General features: G+C 33.2%; 1 protein-coding gene across 5 annotated transcripts in view; it reads left to right on the top strand.

Annotated features, from left to right (window-relative positions):
* Cdh12 (cadherin 12) overlaps positions 1-21,423 on the top strand; it is a 988,903-nt gene that overhangs the window by 956,288 nt on the left and 11,192 nt on the right. For all 5 annotated transcript variants that reach the window (XM_052743072.1, XM_052743068.1, XM_052743069.1 and 2 more), the window contains 4 exons: positions 2,391-2,527; positions 10,905-11,026; positions 14,741-14,858; positions 19,007-19,258. In XM_052743072.1, the coding sequence (XP_052599032.1) occupies positions 2,391-2,527; positions 10,905-11,026; positions 14,741-14,858; positions 19,007-19,258 (629 nt within the window). The remainder of the gene's footprint in view (positions 1-2,390; positions 2,528-10,904; positions 11,027-14,740; positions 14,859-19,006; positions 19,259-21,423) is intronic.

Below are 21,423 nucleotides of genomic sequence, written 5' to 3'. Positions count from 1 at the left end.
CTTTACCAAATCCTAATCACCTACTGAGTGTTTACATCTTCTCTCCTTTGAGCAGCGTACCCCTTCTTATGGTAACCACTCCTCAAAGCTCCTTGAAATGAAATCCAGCCATGCTGTCCAGGCTACTCTGTCTTTTGGAAGATTCTGGAAGGCAAAAAATGCTTACTTAAGAGTGTTGTCTTATTTGAATGCTCCAATACATGGCTTTCAAAGCAATTGTTGTTCTGTTGGTTCTTTAGTAATCCCCTTAATAATGGATCTCTTATCACATATAGACTCCACTCCTTATTATTATATGCAAATTATCCAGGTACTAAATCGCTTTTGGTATTGTGCCACTCTGTCTTTTCTGTGATAATAGCTAACAGCATAGCTTTTCTATAGCTATTTCCTAGGGTTTCTACTGCTAATGAAACTACATAAAATAGGTTCTTTCCCTCTTGTCTGTGATTGCAAGTCTTTCCCTGGATTATTTCTACACAGACTTCTAGGGCCATCCAATCATCAGGTCTGGGAGATTTTCTTCTTCAGGCATTAGATTTTATACAGGTATTTTTCCTTGACACTATTCCAAGGCCTTTTCTGATCATCCATCAGATGGTGAGATTACCTAGAGATAATTGTCTCTGCACATCCATCAGTGGTGAGCATTATATTCCATTTTATACAGTTACCTCTAGCATGGTGTTTAGTGTGTAGTAGACACATGTCAGTTATGCATTGAACACAGTCTGCATCAATGGTAACTCATAAAATACAAGCTAATGAGGCTAAGTTGCAATTTTCTCTTTGAGTTTGGCATATGTTCAGTTGGAGTGCCAAGAAAAAGAATATTGTGACAAAATATTTTCCTATTTAGAAAAGGATTTGCAATAGGAAGAACAAAATAAGATTATTTCAATGCTCCTTAACTTTTAAGCGCACTGTAACTGCTTTTGTATTTTTGGAAGTGTTCCTATAGAAAGAGCTGTTACATTGAAATTATTAGACTTACATAATGAATCAGAAGTTAAGGTATCAAAAGCAAATTAACAGCATGGTTCAGACCTTGCAACAATAATAACAACTTGTAGCAAGATCAGTTACTAAAAGATATTGGCCTGTTAAGCTTATACATCTCATTTGTAATGGCAAACTGGATTTGATCTCTCAGTGCAATGATGGGAATCACATGAATTTCTCAAAATAATAACCTGATATATAGATGCACATATTCACTAATTTCTCATGATTAAAATAATTACTCATTTGTGGCATGGAAATGTTCAGTGGGTCAAATGGGAAAATATTATTTGCCTTGACCCATATTTTAGTAACTTCTATGGGGTTCATAGGGTCCAAAATACTTGGGAAAGATACTGCACCTTGTGCCTCCTTATTAGCACAGTAGCTTTCTAATACAGCATTCTATTTCAAGCCGCAAATACAAAGTAGTGATGGTTATGTGACGAATATCATTAAACTGGTCCATAAACCCAGGCATTTTTTTCTTATTTTGAACTTTGGTTTCTTCATATGCTATATAAAGAGAATAATACTGTTCAATATGGACAATTATGGAGATAAAGAAGTTAATGTTGATAGTTATGGAACCAGTGTTGGCTTTTAACCTTTTATAATTCTTGGTTTCCCTCACTGTCAGAGTATTTTCCTAGCATGTTCACGGCTTTAGGAGCTTAACCCAGCACTGTAAAAAATATTTTGTTATTGTGATCAGAATATCTTTATCATTCCACATGTATCTCATTATCTGAATATTTAAGGAAATTTAAGCTCTCTTCTATTATTCATACTCTTGGGTTTTTCTGCTAGCTATTGCAGAGAAGACAATATTATCTGACCAAGGATGTCAGAAAATTTAAAAGTTACAAAGGTATAACTAATTAAGGGTAAATAATTTTGTTGAATCTCCAAAATTTCAGTTACTTTTGTTTGTTTCTTGTACTATTATCTTTTCCTCCTCTCAAGGAAACACAAGGGCTGTGTCTGTTCTGCCTAGAGTTTTAGTAGTTTTTCAGAAATCTCTCTCCATCCTTCACCTTTCCCACTGGTCTCATTGAGGGATTCTTTTACTACTTGAGAGAGTTTTAATATTCAGTAGGTTAAGGAAAACCATGGTCAGCTTTAGAATTTCAGTCTCTGCTGAGCTTTCAAAGTGTCAAGACCCTAAAATAATATGAACAGCAAGAGTATTAAATCTTTCATTATTTCCCGTTTCCCCTTGAGCATACTGACTTTACAATAAAGGAGCTGTCATTTACACTCTTCTTTATTGCAAGGTGGGTAATAGCTACAGGGTGAAAAATAAGTAACTGTGTCAAGTTAGCCTAACTGCCATTATGACTCATGTGTAATCATTGCACATTTGCATCTACCCCTTTCACATACAGGTACTTCATAGATTGGAAGAGTGATGGGGACAGCTACTTTACAATAGACGGAACTGAAGGAACCATCGCCACGAATGAATTACTAGACAGAGAGAGCACTGCACAGTATAATTTCTCCATAATTGCAAGTAAAGTTAGTAAGTACGGCATGGGCAGAATCAATGTTATACTGCAATTCTGTGGATTTAACACTCTTAAACGAGTCCCTGCTGGGGTGTTTTTTATTTTAGGACTGACAGCTGAGTAGTCTCCCGGGGAAACTCAGAAACCTGTTCCTATTTCTCATAGCATAAGTCCAGAGAAATTGTGACAGCTGCCAGAGAGCCATGTTTGCAAGATTGCATGCATACCTAGAAGTGATTTTCATTGTGCAGCCTCACCCCTTTTTATTAAATAGTTTCCAGAATTTGCAGAAGTGTCAACTTCTCTTCCACAGATATTCCTTCTATCTATATTATTCAGAGTTATATAAGTTAGGAAAGAAGAAAAAAAGGCATATGAAATCACCTATTATGAAATATTTTCTGAATTTTGTGGAAACCTTTTTAAAATTGTCATTTTACCTTTTCCTCCTATTTCATGAGAACATATACTAAGAAGAGTGTGGATTATATTAAATTTTTAAGTGGATATTTTGAGTACATTGCTTAGAATGTATATGTTGTTTTGGAATTCCTTATGCTTGCTTGTGGCATAAAAGAGAATTTTCTAGACTTTGAGTGAAAGTAGAACTTATTTGTCACTCAAAGATGTGACACATCTATCTCAGTTACAAAGTGAGAATATTTAATATTTAGCTATTTGCATGAGTATATTTATGAGAAACACCTGGTCTCCTCCCTTTTCTTGTGGTCTTTTGAGAGTTTTGAGAAATCCCTTTGGGACATCTTTTACTTAATTTTTGTTTTCCTTGAATTACTTTGAGCATCTGGCAGAAATTTATTACACTTTAGATATTAATTTCACATTTCAAATTTAAAAAAGAACTACAAACATTTATTCTGTTCAGGGGTGTTTCTCAGTTTCAACTCAGTGTGGGTGTAACTATGGAAGAGTTCTGTTTATGTTTTTAAATGTGTTAGCATCTGTGCAGGAGTGTGTGCATCTGTGTGTATACATGTGAGTGGCAGAATATGTTTACATGTGTTCAAATGTTTCAGGAAGTCAGAGGGCTGTCTCAGATGTCACAATTTTGGGAGATGTCCCTATGGATGTTTTACATAAGATTTGATGGGAAGCTAGGGTGTACTAATTAGACTAGGTTAGCTCAACTTCAAGCCCCAGACAGGTGAACTACCACACTCTCCTTAGGATGTGGCTGCTTAAGATCAAATGCAAATCTCATTTTCTGCAAAAAGAATTTTATTATCTTAATCTTAACTCTTCCTTAGTCATCAGTTTTGTTTATCTTTAACAATTTCTTCAAGAAAAATGTACTAGCAATTCAATTCTCCAGATCACAATTACACATCAGCCAATTTTATTATTTTGAGTTTTCCCTAATTCTTGATTGTAAATTGTGATAATAATGATTGCCAGTTAGATAGGATCCATTATTACCCAAAAAGTAAATATCAACTCATGCCTATAAGGGATTATGTAAATCATAATAAATTCTTGAAATATCTGAGTCTGTGACTGGTTATCAAAATGATCTAGTATGTTGAGTTTGGAAGATTCACTCTCAAATTGGGCAGCAGCACCTCACGGGGTTGAATGCTATATTAAAAGGAGAAATCTACCTGAGCATGAACATGCTTTTAATCTCAGATTCCTGACTATTGATACCGTGTGAGCTGCTTCCTCAAGCTCCTGCTGCGGTGACTGCTATTCATGATAGCGTGTAGTCTTGAAATGTGAGCCAGAATAATCCCTTCTTTCCTAAAGCTGTATTGTAAGGGTGTTTTATCAAGGCTGTAGAAAAGTAACAGAAACAAGAAACTGATGTCTAGAAGTGGAACCACTGCTGCAGTAAATCTAAACATGTGGTTCTTAGCTCTTTGGACCTCATTTGCACGAAGACTGATGGAGCATTTGGATTGAGGGCAAAATGCTTTAATGCTGAGTTTAATGGGCAAAAAGTGGTGGGATTTGAAGACAAATGCAAAAGAAGCACAAACATTAGAGACCCAGCTCATGAGGCTTCAGAGTGTAACAAAGACTCTATCAGGAAGTAGGCTATCGTATAGTCATGTGATATCCTGGTGGAGATTATCATTATAGTCTGTTTCTATCCCAAGAGAACTTTGTTGTGAACTCAAGACTGACTATCCGAGGCTCCATGTAATGAAAATGCAAATTTAAGTGAAAAGATAAAGTCTGAACTGAGAATGCCACAGAGCAGAGCATATTTTATGCTCAAAAACAATTGCTTTCATAACTTTCCTGATCAAACCACTCCATCATAGAGAAGTCACTCTAATTTCAGTCAATGGGGCTACTTCTCAGATCATATCAGTCATGTTTGTCTATGAGGTGTCCAATGGATGAAGTCTGTTCATTCTGTAAAAAAGTAAAGTATCACTGAAATGCCTCACCCATTGCTCTTTTGGGGGACATTTTTACCTGTAAGCATAGGATTATGCTTTAACACTTGATACATTAAAAAAAAATGTTATTTCTAGAGATATTTTATGTTGTCTTACTGACTCCTTTACATTTGATACTATTAGTTTTTATACCCTCCAAAATCAAATTTTAAGTTTCAAATATGTAATTAAGATTCAAAATGAAATAAATATATACTTTTATTAGCTGTGAAGAGGACCGTGTTCAGAAAACTGTTGCTTGTTGTAGATATGAGAAATGTAAGAGTAATTTCTGTTCAAGGACATACCAGTTTAGGGATAGATTTAAAAAATATAGCTGAAGTAAAGATTTAGTAAGCTAAATTGTGAAAATTTGCTGAATTCTAGGTAGTTTGTATTTAGTCAGACAAAGATATAGAGGAATGTGTAAAGGTTATGACTGACCACTGAATGGACAATGGATTATAAAGCATTTAAATAATAGTAAATTCTTTTGACAGAATTTTCTGAAATGTACATTTCTGAATTTATAAATCTGAAGCATAATAATATTCTCTCCTACAACATAAAAATACTATATTAGAATAATAAGCAACAGAATAAAGAACTCTTTAGCTAAGCTATTCTAATAACCATATAACTCATTTTATTCCCTAAAATCATTGTATGGTTTTGCCCACAATGTAGAAGTCATGAGATGGATACTCTGAGGTAGTATGTTGGTAGCCTAGTATCCCACAATTAGTGATAATCAAACCAATCCAGAACAACAGAGTTCTCAAGGAAAAGCACATCCAGTGAACTAGATATCAATGTTTTATAGAAAAAGATAAGATATTTCTTCGTACATGGAGAAATCATATCTTTTTATGGTGTTTTCTTCTTACTAGTATTCCTCAATACCATAGCTGTGTCGTACTCAGGGGTATTTTCTATTTGTTTACTTTTGGGAGGAGTGTGTCACACCTCTGTGTAGAAGTCAGAAGACAGCTTTTAGAAGTTGCTTCCTTCCTTGTCCCAAAGTGCCCTTGGGTTGAAACTTGGGTCATTAGTATTGGCAGCAAGCAACTTTACCCACCAAGTAACCTTATCTTCACTTTTCAGGGACATTATTATAAAATTAGATGTCTGTATGTACTGAAGGCAATCTGAAAATGTTTCTAGAAATATTTTCGAGATACACAGACCTTAAGTAACTTCTTGGATTATCCTAATGGAAAATATTTTTAACCACAGTCCCAGATGCCCTAGTATACTATTATGAGCATAAATTTGGGAAAACAAAAAAATAAGTAGAATAAATCACCACAGCTATCTATATTGATTCAAATTTTACTGGGTATTGAGGTCTACATGCCGTCATTACTTTAAATGTTAAATTAGTATCATTTTGTCTTATATGTTTATATTTATATTTGATTTTATATTACCTTATCTATCATTTTCTAATTTTCTTTTCTGCAAGTAGCTATGTAGAATCTCTTTTGAATTCTCACCTTGTAGCAGCAAACCACAGATGAGTAATTACCAAGATGTCATTGACCTTTTGGCATGTAAGAGGGGAGATGTTATTTGATAATTGATGTAGGAGGACCTTGTCCACTGATCATCCCTTGGCCTTTGATCCTGGGTTAGATAATAAAGAAAACTGAGCAAAGCAGTAAGAAACATCCTTCCATGGTCTCTGCTGTAGGTCTTCCTTTTAGGTTCTTCCCCTGACTTCTCTCTGTGACAGACTGCTTCCAAAATGGCTGACAGCAAACCCTTTTCCCCTTCAAGTTGTTGTAGGTCATGATGTTCATCACCATAACCAAAAGCAAAGGAGAAAAGCTCATATGTTGCTTTTGGCCAACATGACATTTTTATGATATCACAGCAATAAAAGGGAAACTAGAATATAAATAATTGAGAGTAGGCAACAAATAACCAAGTCTTTAAAACATCCATTGATAAATTTCAGTAAATCATTATAATGTATGATTCTATGACTTTATCTTTAATATAGTCAAAAAGACTTAGAAACAATGAACCTCATTGCTAAAGTCATTCATATGTGGGATCTGAAAAAAATGAACTCATAAATTTGGGAAGATAATGGAGAGTTCCTGGGGCTGGTAGTAGTATTGGAGGGAAGAGGTTCATGGAAAAAAGGAGGAGGAATTGTATCAATGGAGACAGGCACCTCAATGGGTAAAAGTTCATTATTGGAGAGGTTGATCTGTGTAGCAAGGTTTATGCCATGATGAAATATTAAGCTGTATTTTCATCTCTGAATTTCTTCCACATACTTTCATCTTTATTTTTGTTATTTTAAATAATGTTTTTATTACCTAAATGGCTTCTTTGTATCTTTTACTGATCAACATCCTGTCTGATTATTCTCCCATCTTCCCATTTTTAAGACTATAGCAGCTGCGTATTTTTCACTTTTTATGTCCACACAGCATAATTGATAGCACAAAATATACCAATTTTCTACAACAAAACTCTTTGGCTTATTTATTTATTTATTTATTTATTTATTTATTTATTTATTTATTATTTATACAAATTCCAAAGAATCTTTACCCATCTGTCAGGCAACAAACTGCTTTTTCTGGACTTGAATACTTTAGCTCTGTGTGTATATGTTCAACATGTGCATGCCTGGTGTAGAAGGAGGCCAGAAGATGGGTTCATTCACTCAAAATGGAGTTACAAACAATTGAGAGCGTCAGTGTGGGGCTGGGAATCAAACTCAGGTCATCTGGAGGAGCTGACGGTCCTTGTCATCACTGTTAATTCACTCCAGTGCAAATTTAAACTCTTGTTTGGCCTCTTATAGAAGTCCGGGTTAATGTTGGGCCTTTATTTCATCTATAGATTTTAGAGCTATCCATAAAATCAAGATACTTCTTATAAACTCTATAGAGTGTACTAATATTCTACATATAGAGAACTATTGATTAAGCTAATGTCTTTTCTTCTTGATATTGACAGTGCCATTTAGCATTAAGGAGAATAGTGTGACAACTGTAACTTTATATGAGTTCTAAATTATCTTTTAGTTATAAAATATCATTTCTCCAGGATCTTCAAAGATATTATGATTACATAAGTGATCATAGGCTAGCTTCACAATAAAAATTGTTTAAAAGCTTCCAATACTACATAAATTCTATGTGGTTTTACTATCAAGTATTTTCATCAATATCTTCATGATAAACTAGAGATAAAGAAATTTGTTATATTTGTCACAAATATGGCTAAGATGACTCAGTAAATAGATCATTTCGCTAAACACAGTTTAATAAATTATATCTCTAAATGAAAGGACTCTATATTGTTCTAATAAATTATATACTCTGACAAAATATTTCATATTTATTTTAGAACAGTAGTTGTTAAAGAGATGTCTTTGCTTCTGCAGTGGCACTTAAGAATTAAAAGTGAGCTTTGTATAGTTTTATAATACTATAAAATACATTAAACATAAACAATAGAAGAAAGGGTGCTAAATTAAGTCAATGAACCCATTACTCACTTCAATGTTGTGAAATTGTTGCTATTCTGTTACTTTTTCCTTGATTGAACATCCATTTTCTGATATCTATAATGATGTTTTGTGACATTTAATTTTGGAAAATCTTGATATCCTACAGTGCACAGAATAATTTCACACAGCAAAGATTTGTCTGAGGTAAAATGTGAAAACTAAATATGTCCTGTGGAGAAAGACTATTAACAACAAGATAACATTGATAATTTTGCAAAAATTTAGTTACAGAAATGGGTGTTAATTTACCTTTCAAGCATACACACAGTAGCAATTTACCAATTTGTGGTGAAATTGTGGTGAAAGTAAGTCTTATACATTTAAATAATGATTTTTATAAATTTTGAAAGTAAGTTTTTGAGATGAATGCAGTTAATTGGGGAAATTTGTTTCCTGTCAAACAACTCAGCTTCACGGAAACTTAATAAAGTGTGAATTATATGTTTGGACTTGAACTTCACCTACCAGACAATACAGAAAGCAGAGTCTTAGCCACACATCATTCAGTGAAGAATTGAACTTGTCTGTTACTCTTCATGAATTTTATTAGTACTTAGTTTTATGGACTAGTTCACTACTTTACATAGTTTAATAGTCAAAATGTTGTTAGATAGATAGATAGATAGATAGATAGATAGAGATATAGATAGAGATATACATAATTTAAATTGTTCAAGAAACCTTGATTTAAAACTTTGTCCTTGTACTTCCCATTTGTAAGTTTTAGAGAGGTCTATACTACCAGTCTTCAGAATTTTGTATACAAAGAGAAACTCTTCATAATGCTTATATTGTGTATGCTGTGAGTCTGACATCACTTGGGCAGTGTGTTTTAGATCATCAGTACACACTAAACGTTACAGTGTAAGAAGCCACTCTTTTGTTAAGTATTGTTAATTAATAGTTTCTTTAGAAAATAAAACTCAGTTTTACTTGTTTAATTAATTTTACATATAAATTTACACTATTCACATAACAAATATCAAAGAAGCAGATTTAATGATGTTTATTATGTAGTTTTAGCAATGAGATTAATGATAACTTGCAAAGTTCATTAAACATTTGTATAATACCATTGCATTTATGCAGCAATCCTATGAATCAGAAACTATTAATACAACCTGTTTTATATGAAGAATTTCAATTCAGTAATTGGAAACTAAGGAAAAAAATTGGTTGTCAAAATTCAACTAAGTCTTTTCAAAAAAATAATGCACCTAAATATAATTTCATTGTAATACATATTTCTGAATCATTCTCCAATATTGTCAGTATATCTTCCATTCACAACCTATACAATAAATTACACTTATCTTCATTTTTTTTTACTATTTGTGCTGGTGTGCCTATGTGATTAAGTTTCACTTAGAAATTAATTTTTAAAAATATCATTAAATGCTACATAGCATGTTTTAACTTATGCTTTAATAAATTTTGAGAGCAAGATGTTAGAGTTGTTAGAATCAGTCAGTAGTTAAGACTTCTACTGTGTGTTTCAAAGGTTAGTATTAAGTACTAAGAATCTTCACATTACAGATGTTAAATAATGATTGAGTAAATATGGTGGGATGAGCCTGTTGCTAGGGTTTTGTCAATCTGTATTTGTATTTATCTCTTCATTCTTTTAGCTCTGTTCTCTGGATAAGACCACCAAATATTTGAGGCAGTTTATCCGGCTGTAAAATCTACATTAGAAAAATCATTTTTTAAAGTAGCTTTAAAACATTTTTTGTGCATTGCATTTTCATCCTTGATAAATCATTTCCAGTCTTCTTCTTCAACACATGACAAGAAGCCAAATAATAAAAACATTGGCTGGGGAAAATTTGGACTTCACATTAGACAGTGCTTCCTTGCTCCAAAGATATTGGTGGGGTCATGTAGGAATAAATGAGTCTTTATCAAAAATTTATTTATTATTAGTTCCAGAAATAATTTAAGGATGACTTCTGACCTCCCAAAAACAACCCCTTGATTCTATTTTACTTAAATCTGTACCACTAATTTTTGACAGCGAAGATGAATTTGAGATATTTATTTATATATTATTAATATTCCATTTATTAAAACTTCTGATTATACTGATGCAACACAGAACACTATATTTTGTTTAATAAAGTAAATATCAGCATTGGATAAGGTAAGCTCAGTAAACTAACCCTAAAGAGACGGTTAAATCAGTCTAGGAGAAAAGCCCCGCACTTTTGATAACATCAGTACATAGTTACTCCCACCTGCTGACGTGCCTTCCTCCTGATCTAAAAGCCTCTCTTATTCATCCTGGGTTTTTGTTCGTTTGTTTATTTGTTTGTTTTTTGCAGTTGCTCTCTTGCAATTTCTTCTAATAGAAGACTGTTTCCCATTTTATATCAAAGGTAACTGAGAACAAATCTACCTTTCGGAGAAGCAATGTCCATGTTTAGTAGTATTATCTTTTTATGTTTTCAACAGGTAACCCATTATTAACCAGCAAAGTCAACATACTGATTAATGTCCTAGATGTCAATGAATTTCCTCCAGAAATATCTGTGCCCTATGAGACAGCTGTATGTGAAAATGCCAAACCAGGCCAGGTATGTTGTCAATATTGTCAATGAAGTCTGTATAATGGCCTCCTGTGGGTTTGTCCTTTAAGTTTTAAATCCAGACATGAATACACATGAGCATAATTATTTTCATGCATTAGATATCTTCATAGAAGAAAACATGAACAATGCTAGGCTCATATGAATTAGTGGTGGATGGATGGATGTGAAGGTAATAAAATAGTAGCATAGCAGCCTCAATTTACCATAGGTACAGAATATAACTATGATAGCTAATATAGCTACTGCTTTCTTCTGAGTTTGAAATAGTAAATGATAAAGTACTATTTGGCTACTAATAAATAATGCCATTTTGGTTATTTGAAACATTAGAATAGATAAACTAAAATGTTGTATATTAGGCTGTTTTTAGTTTCCAATGTCCCACTGCATTAAGGTTATTTTACATCTAATAAAAATTTCAAATCAATAAAAGTCTTGTGATTCTTTAAATTATTGCCTTTGTGTATTATTCATTATTAAATTAAATGTGAATTGGTTATACTTTAAAGATTTGAACTTTGGGAAAAGTAAAACTTATTAGATTTCAACTTCCTTTCCTTGTATGCGGGGGAAAATAATGAAGAATCAGCTTGTGTGCCCTGAGGCTCTATTTTAACAAATATCTTTTGTTTTCTACCAGAAAACTCTTATAAAAAGAGATGACTCTGATGTCTCCTTTGAGTATTCAGAATATGTGGTTTCAGTGCACTTTATGAACAAAAACCCATCCATCATGTTCCTTGTCTAAGAACTATACATAAGGATAGTTTATCCTCTATCATTGTCTAATAAGGAGAAATATGTGAATATGTCTATGTATGTGTGTTGTCTCTGTATCTAATTATCTACATATCTATAGATTATTATGTATCATGAATCTTTCTTCCATCTATTTTTCTATCTATCGTTTATCAATGTGAAAAGGAGATTAAAACTGTAGAGATGGTATTATGGATATGATTGAAGTCCTATATTAAAGTTTTTCTTAGGGAAGTATCTTTCCCTCTCCTCTCTCTCTCTCTCTCTCTCTCTCTCTCTCTCTCTCTCTCTCTGTAAAAGAAAATAATACATGTTCAAGATGCCATATGTTCACAGATTACCTTGAACTTATTATGTGGCTGAGAATGTCTTTGAGATTCTGATGTTCTTTTTTTTTTTTTTAGATTTAATATTTTCTTTGTCCAATGTGTCCATTTCTTTTTTTTTTCAATACAATTCAGTTCTACATATCAGCCACGGATTCCCCTGTTCTCCCCGCTCCCACCTCCCTCACCTTCCCCCCAGCCCATCCCCCATTCCCACCTCCTCCAGGGCAAAGCCTCCCCCATGACTGAGATCAACCTGGTAGACTCAGTCCAGGCAGGTCCAGTTCCCTCCTCCCAGGCCGAGCCAAGCGACCCTGCATAGGCCCCAGGTTTCAAACAGCCAACTCATGCAATGAGCACTGGACCCAGGCCCACTACCTGGTTCCACCTTCATAGTATTGTTTGTATGGTCATGTATCACTATGCCCATTTTGTGATGTGCTGAATATCACATCTGGGCCTTTGTGCATGCTAGGCAAGCACTCTTACAAGTAAAATACCTCCATAGATCTTAAATCGGTTTGCTTTAAATGATACTAATTCGTACTGATTGGAAGCAAAATACACCACAAAATTTCACACACACACACACACACACACACACACACACACACACACACACACACACATAGTTGTATAATATGAAGTTATTTAATATACACACATATATGTATTGTTATATGACATATTTATTGTTATAGAATATGTAAGAACTTTAAGAGTAAAATAGGATGATGGTAGGACATTGCTCTAAAGTCTCAATAGAGTAAATTTCATATTTTTGAGAGTAGATGTATTAATCAGGGATCTCTAGAGGAAGAAACCAGAATGCATATATATGTATACGGAGTTTAGTAGAATGGCTTACAGGCTATAATCCAAACTGTGCAACAATGGCTGTCTACCAATGCAAAGTTCAAGACCATAATAGTTGTTCAGTCCACAAAGGTGGGTGTCTCAAATGGACTTCAGTTTATATAGGAATCCTGAGGAAATGGGATCAATGACAGTGAAGGAATGACATTGCCAGTGAGATCAAGGGCAAGAAGACAAAGAGAAAATGCTTCCTTCTTCTACATCTTATATATGCTTCCAGCAGAAGGTGTGGTCCAGATTTAAGGTGGTTCTTTCCTCCTCAAAAGATCCAGATTTAGGGTTGCATTTCCCACCTCAAATAATTTAGTCAAGAATAAGCCTTCAAGGTTTACTTAGTCACTTGTGTTTTAGTTAATTTCATATGTAGTCAAGTTGACAACTAAGTTTAGCCATCACAGTTGATATGGTGACCTGACTATACTGTTAATTTCCACGATCTAGCTGTTCTAAATAGTATATTATAGAAATGAAGCCAATAATAAATCATGGGACAAATAACTATATTTAATGTAGGAATTCATACTGAGTAAAGGGACTAAAATTCTTACTAAACAAATTTATTTCACTTTTTATCATGCCATGACTATTGATACTTAACTTCTCTTCAATACTAGTCTGTTTATCTGTTCATCTATCTATCTGTCTATCTATCTATCTATCTATCTATCTATCTATCTATCTAACATCAATCTATCTGCAAAGTAGTATTTACGTAGGTGTAATCTATCTTTCATATGTATCTATGTATCTGTATCTCTGTAGTAAGGCAGATCGCAGTCATGGGATTGGATTATAGCTAAGAATTATAACAAAAAGTAGTAGATGAATCACATTTCTAAAAGTCTTCTTATATATGTGCATTTTATAGCCTGAGATGAGGGTCTTGTGTGGAACATCTCAGCTTTTACTGCAGAACATTATGGAATTCATATTCATGGCCCTCTCCACAATCTTGGCCCTTTCCCTCACATACTTCCTAATATTTTCTGTCACATAGAGCTTTTAGATATCCTATTTGGTATGCCTTCTAATTTGTGAATCCATTTAGTTAATTGCAATTTTTAAAGTATATACCTCAGAAGTTAATTTTAGTTTAAATTTAGATTTTTAACAATGATATACTACTTCTGGAAGCAACTTGGAAGGCACTTGGAAACAGAGATATGAATGTTTCCTTGTCCAAGTAACATAGAAACACATAATATTTGATCCTAAGCAATGAGAGGTAGAGGTAGCATAACGTTCCAAACAGGCATATATTATTTTATCTGTCTCATCATTTTTATTTTTTAATAAATCAACTCTCACAATGTATTTTCCCTTTAATTTTGCTCTTGCAAGGACACTTAGATAATCAGATGTCCTGTTTCTAGTAGGATTTCACATTTAGTCTAAAAGGCATGCATATAAGTTAATTTAACATGGAAGCAAGTCCCTTTTAATTTTATTTTGTTTCTTAGGGAGAATTTTCAATGCTGGTTTGCTTTTTGATTACACAGATATTGATTGATTTAGAATTAGCCTGTGTCTTCTGATTTTTAGCTGCCGTTATTACCTGCAAATGGTTAGAAAATTACTTACAAAAGGTATGTGTAAGTAATTAGGCCACTGATATTGATTCAAAAGGTGTCATTTCTATCTCTTTGAAATCTTTATTAAATAAAGTTATTAGACTGTTGTGTAGAGTTACCTGTGACATGGATGACTGACTTCAAGTTTCATCTCAACATTGTTTCAGATAATTCAGATAGTAAGTGCTGCAGACCGAGATCTTTCACCTGCTGGGCAACAATTCTCCTTTAGATTATCACCAGAGGCTGCCATCAAACCAAATTTTACAGTTCATGACTTCAGAAGTGAGTATAACCACTTACAGATTTACCTCTTATGTAGCTTTGTCAAAGGGCACACGGGGAGGATTCAACTGCTTTCCCAAAAAGCAGTTTTACAAAGTGTAGAAGTCCATATATAAGAAATACAAACTTTTCAACTAGCAACAAATTAATTACTCCATTTTTGTTATCAGATAATACAGCTTGCTTTCATTATGAAGGGGGCTGAGCTTTTAATGATTTAAGCAAATAAAACTTTTTCTGGTAAATTGAGTGCTTCATTATTTTGAATAAAGCAGTATAACAATATGCACATTTCTTATACATGCAAATTAATTCTATATTTATTTCTTTTATTTGAGCAACAAACAGTTCTGAGGTGATGCATCAGGCAGTTCAATTAGAATTAACAGAATTTTATTCCCACTGCATTATTCCCCAGGGACCACAACTGAGAAAATTATTCTAAGTAATGTAAAACTCAGAGCATCTGTATTGAGATCACATGCAAAACCTTTAATACAATTCCTCAAATGTTTCTGTTAAGATAATTTTAGCTACAACTTCTGAAAACATATCTTTCACTTTACTTCCACAATTATAGTCTGCTATTAACACTTCTATGTCTAATATTACTATAGCTGCTAATATTCCAGTCAGCACAGAAACATTTGTTGGATCAGATTATGGATACTCCTCATTTCATGGTGAGGCTGTTTCATAATATTCTTTTTTAAAGATGGAAAGATCCAACTACAGATGATATATTAAACAGTATCTGGAGCAAATCTCAGTCTAGTCTTCCTTAAGTGTGATCAGAGCATTCCCATTAATTTCCACTGGTTAAAAATCATCTAACAAAAGTTAGAGTGTCTTTAAAATGCATTAGGTGTTCGCTACAAGTAAAAGCAAAGTGCTTGTTTGGCCATACCTTCCTGCCATCACGAATTAAAAAAAAAAGTAAGCTAAGTCATTTCTATGCCAAAATCAATTGTATTAAGGTTTTCAAACTTTACTTCTGTGACTTTGTACATTAATCTACTCTTTGTACATATATAATATCTAAGTATCAGATATCTGATATCATCATATTCAGTTTAGATGGGAAAACTGAAGTTCTAATGGATTTTGTTTTTCAAACAAGTGAAAGGGTATTATATATTGATGATAGTGACAAATAATGAAATGGAAGGATGTCTGGAGAAAACCTCATTTTTTGTGGTAAATAGAGAGAAGAAAGTCTGAATATCCATATTTCTCACTGAACTTGGAAGGATTTGGCTCTATCCTATGGTGTGATATGATGAATAGCTATAAATAAAAATCATACAAAATGTATAATTTTAAAACTAGCATACACATTCTTTTATCATGAAAATAATAACACTTTACAAATATAAGTGGTCAGTATTTAGACAACAATATGTAGAAAATACTGATGTCTAAGGGAATGGAGTCTGTGGTCATTTGAATGAGAATGCCCCCATAAACTCACATGCTTGACTACTTGGTCACCAGTTGCTGGAACTGTTTGGGAATGATTAGGAGACATGGCCTTGCTGGAGGAGGTATGTCTCTGGGGCCCACATTGAGGTATTAAAAACCCATGTCACTTCCTCTTGACTTTCTCTACATTCTGCTGTTGGATCAAGGTGTAAGTTTTCAGCCATCCTTGAATATCTGCTGCCATGCTCTCAACAATCATGGTCATTAATCTTACCCCCTGAAATTATACTTTAACTCTATCTTCTATACATTGTCTTGGGGCTTACTGTCTTGTGATAGCAATAAAAAATAAAACAACTAAAACATAGCCATATTTTCAGCCTATTAACAACTTATTTGAAAAGAAATTAATTACAAAGATCTTAGAAACCTGTGAAAAATTGAAGTGACAGTATAACATGATCAAATTTGTTATTTAGAAAGATCACTATGGCTGTTGTATGGAAAGGTTTTCCACAGCTTCTGTGTATCTTAGACTATGATAATGGTTATGCAGACAAAACTAGCTGTATGGAGGAAAAATTGATATAGGCTTTTCTATAGCTTCTTGGCTTCAGTAAAGAGAAGGATATTGGTGAAATTATTAAGGCCACTCCACATAGTTAAAAGGGGTTTATTTAGTGGTGTAACTTACAAATGAAGGGATAGGTAAGTTGCAGGGATTGGGAAAGGCATAACACAGTCTGGCCGCGTTCTCTGGAGAACTCTGCTCTGTCTACCTCCAGCGTCCAGGGTCCAGGAACCAAGAGAGGCAGCGCATCCGGATCTCCGGTCCTCAGGGTCATCTCTTGGCTCCACCTTGTAGGCATGACAGTTACTGAAGCCTCAATGGGGGTTGGAACTTCCAGATCAAAGCTGGAATGGCTACCCACTACATCTCCCTCTTTTGTCTAAGTAAGAAGGTTCTAACCTAATACAAGACTATATAGAAAATCTTAATCTTGAACAAATATATGAAGATCTTAATCTTGAACAACTAAGTTGACAGTTAAATCACTACACAGCGGCAATGAAAATTTCAACCAATGCGTGTGCACATTTTTTTTTAACATTGGGCGTTTATCTCCTCTAAGTAAACATATTCTGTAAAATACATATTAAATGTCATATATTATGAAATTTGGTGATGTAAAACTAAAGATTTAGTAAATCAAAAAGCAACATTCAACAATAGAAAACACAATTCAAAAATCTCCACATATTTTTATGTTCTCTTTTGTTTATTATAAATTGTACTTGTTAAATATTTTCAGTTTATTGTAAACATTTTAAGGGTCAAAGGGACGCTTCATGTGCCTTTTCTTTCCCATAATGCAATGAACAATAAATACTGTATACCCAGTTATCAGTAAATGGTAAGTTAGGAACAAAGATCTTTCTTGGTTCTTTTTTTCATATCAATTGAGCTGTAAAGTATGACATTTTCCATTTCTCCAAAAGACCTAGGTTTTCTATTTCTCTCCTTCTAATGAGTGTCACTCAATTTATGATCTCTGACTCAACCCCATCAGATCACTCATCAGGTTCTGGATATCTCAATGGTGCTTTAATCAGTCTTTATTGTCCTATGGCTGTCCTCAGTCCCAATATTTGTCTCCACTTAATCTGTTTGTGAACACTATTAATGGTGATGCTACCTTGATATTTTACTCATCATCAAATGTTGTCTCTGAAATAATATGTAAAACTTACCAAGCAAACCATCATCATAGCTCAAAAGATTTTCTCATAAAGGTATTTCCTATGTCAATTAGTATAGAGAAGCTGGCAAGGTAAAAGTTGTAAATTCCATTTAAAATTAGTATAGTGGATTGTGACTAGCATAGTAATATACCTCCAAAAGAAATGTATTTTAATAAGTAGTATATCTTTCTAATTATTTACATGATTTTCAAGGTTATTGTAAGTTTGTACTAAAAATAATATTTTTAAAAAGGAATTGCCTCCATTAAAATATAGAACAAAAAGTATTTGCTGAAATGTCTATAAATAATGCATTTCCAATAATTGTCAATAAAAATATTTGATTTTATGTAATTAGATTTTTTTGTATTATTATAAGTAAAATATCATACTTGTTGATTTTGTTAAAGATACAATGAACTACATTTGTAATTACTAGAACATATTAATTGTAATTTTCCTAATGCTTAGGATATTTAATGAATTTTGATATCTTTGACATGCTTTGTTTTCTTTTCCACGTTTCATACTCTAATTGATGTGATAAAATCTTCAAGATACCATTTTTAATATCAATTTTACAGTAGTTTCAAAAGATATTCTTGATATTGTGCCTATAAATATTTGACTTTTGTATTTAGAATGATAACATTCATAGATAACATACCCAATTATATTTTGATATCAGAAAAAAAAACTGAGACAACCCAACTTCTGTGTATCGCTCTTGTTATAAGACTATTCTTCATCAATGGAAAATTTAATACATATACCACCAAGATGAATACTTCATCTTTTGCAGAGGATTATTTTAATTACATCTGATTACATTTTGACAGTTTTCATAATGATCTAATAAATAAATTAAATAAGTATACATTTTATCGATTCCAAAAGAGCTTCCTCCTGCTTAGCAGATACCACCTGCAAACCTGAAGTGAAACTCACAGTAACTATGTTATCATCAATGTCATGTTTTGCAGACAACACAGCTGGAATTGAAACCCGGAGAAATGGATACAGCCGCAGGCAGCAAGAGTTATACTTACTTCCTGTAGTAATAGAAGACAGCAGTTACCCGGTCCAGAGCAGCACGAACACAATGACTATTCGTGTTTGCAGATGTGACTCTGATGGGACCATCCTGTCTTGTAATGTGGAAGCAATTTTTCTACCTGTGGGACTCAGCACCGGAGCTCTGATTGCAATACTACTGTGCATTGTTATACTCTTAGGTTGGTTTTCATATTAGTCATGCTTTCTGAATCTCTAGCTATCTCTTTATTCTATCCTCTCTCTAATGTCTATAAATTTTTGTTTACTGAGCTGGTTTGAAAAATCACTGGCTACTTAAAATATTTTTTTTTTATTAAATATATTTTCTGTTTGTTATTTCCCATATATCCTCAATAATACCTTTAAATCATAAGGAATATTAATGTTGAAAATTTGACTCCTTTTCTACCATGGCATTCTCTGTGATAATTATTTATTTAAAACCATTTCGAAGTTTCACTAAGCCATGTGCATGAGCATAAACTGGGTTTATAATTTTTAACCTTCTAAAATATATGTCACTCATAAAAAGCACACTAATTATTCCTAATAATCTTGGGCTTAGAGTATAATTACATTAATATTATAAATATTGCTGTATTTACTAATACAATCCTTAATTATTCAGAATTGTACTCCCAATGAGCTCTATTCAATAATCTGTATCAAAAACTAAAATATAACCTTTCTCAACTTTGCAAACTATTGTCATTGCCTAATAAAACTTATGCTATAATTTATAAATATCCCAGATGCATAATACTTTGTAATTTCAATCTCAACAAAGAAATAATGAAAACAGAGGTTCTAAGAAAGAAGTAGAGGATGTGACCCCCAAATATGTTTACATTCCGCTTACACTTCCATCTTAAAAAATCTTCAACCCATTCAACCCATTCCATATCCCAAAACAAATCTGTAAAAATTTCCTCTCTAACAGAGAATTGCTGACTGTCGTATCCAGAAGTATTGCTAGGAGAAGGTTTGAAATAAGCATAGAGTTTGTATCACTGTGTCAGAATAAATACATCTCTACTAAAACCTTTTTGCCCTGTCATTCATTTTGTTCAGATTTTCTGTCTACTGATTACTTCAGTGAGAGAAAGTATCTATTTTTATGGTCACTCTTTAAAACCAAAGGAAACAGATGTAAACCTGGGCATTGAGTTTAAGCAAGCATAGTCTTCATTTAAAACATTCTAAAAAAAAGGGGGCGGGGGGAACAGTAGCTTTTTTTTCTCTCTAGAATAGAATTAGTAGTAAGCAGTAGCTAACACTTTATGGAGCATGCTCCATGAGTCTGACACTCGTGGGAACATAGCGATTTCTAGACCAGTTTGGAGAGTATAGATATTAATTCTGTGTGGGTTGCTTGGTTACATGAACAAAGCATTCTTCATATCTTCATAATACATGACAATATTCATCGAGCATATGTTTTTACTGATGTTACAAACTTCATACTGTATATATCAAATATAATTCTCACATCAGAAATTATCCATGCTTAATTATTATTTGACTTCAATTAAAATGTACCTGTTCTCCTCTATGATCAGGTAGCTAATTGAATCTGAGAGTACTTATGTATCTTCATAATATGGCTCAAAATATTCTAGGTGTTCTCCTTTGACTCATGTGTCCCCCATGAAATAAGCAAGAAAATTGTTACCTCATCAGTATCATACAATGACATTTACAGTGTGATTATCTCCCAGAATTCTTCCTGAATATCCATAGTTCTTTGTACTATTCTTGATACTATTAACCTCCTTGTTTATAAAAAAGAATCATTTCATTTGCATCCATTGTCTTATATAAGATACTGTTTTAAAATACAGCAAGAAAATATTCTTTGAATGTATAGCCACATACTTTTTAGTACACCATTTCCATGTCCTTTCATGGAATGAGAATAAACAATAGAAATCTGTAGAGCTGGTATTTTTTATAGATAGCCTTCCACCATATATTATGGAAGTCTGTCTTTCTACTCTTGCACTGCTAAAGCTTTTTGACACTTAGGGATGCTCTTTATGGTTTTCAGTGTATCACCCAATCCCTGGGTTATCAACAACAGTGAAATTACAGTGGGTATCTTATATGCCAAAGGAAAAATGCACAGTCCTAAATGTCATTCATGGATTATTTTATAGAAGCAACATCTAAGGCTCCTGTTTCTTTCTTAATAGGCTCAACTTTTTTTAAAATATGGAAAGAGAGGGAATAAATACATGATCACTTCTCATCAAGTTTTCTCTACTCTCTCATTTAATCTTGGCTCTGGAAAAACAAATACACTTTGCTTTTATCTTATTGGGACTATTTTGGAAGGATGCGAGAT

The sequence above is a fragment of the Peromyscus californicus genome, unplaced genomic scaffold, assembly GCF_007827085.1.
Source record: "Peromyscus californicus insignis strain IS unplaced genomic scaffold, ASM782708v3 Scaffold_18__1_contigs__length_77618521, whole genome shotgun sequence".
Classification (NCBI taxonomy): domain Eukaryota; kingdom Metazoa; phylum Chordata; class Mammalia; order Rodentia; family Cricetidae; genus Peromyscus; species Peromyscus californicus.
Note: the sequence above shows the minus strand (reverse complement) of the source record. Positions and strands in the feature narration are given on the sequence as shown.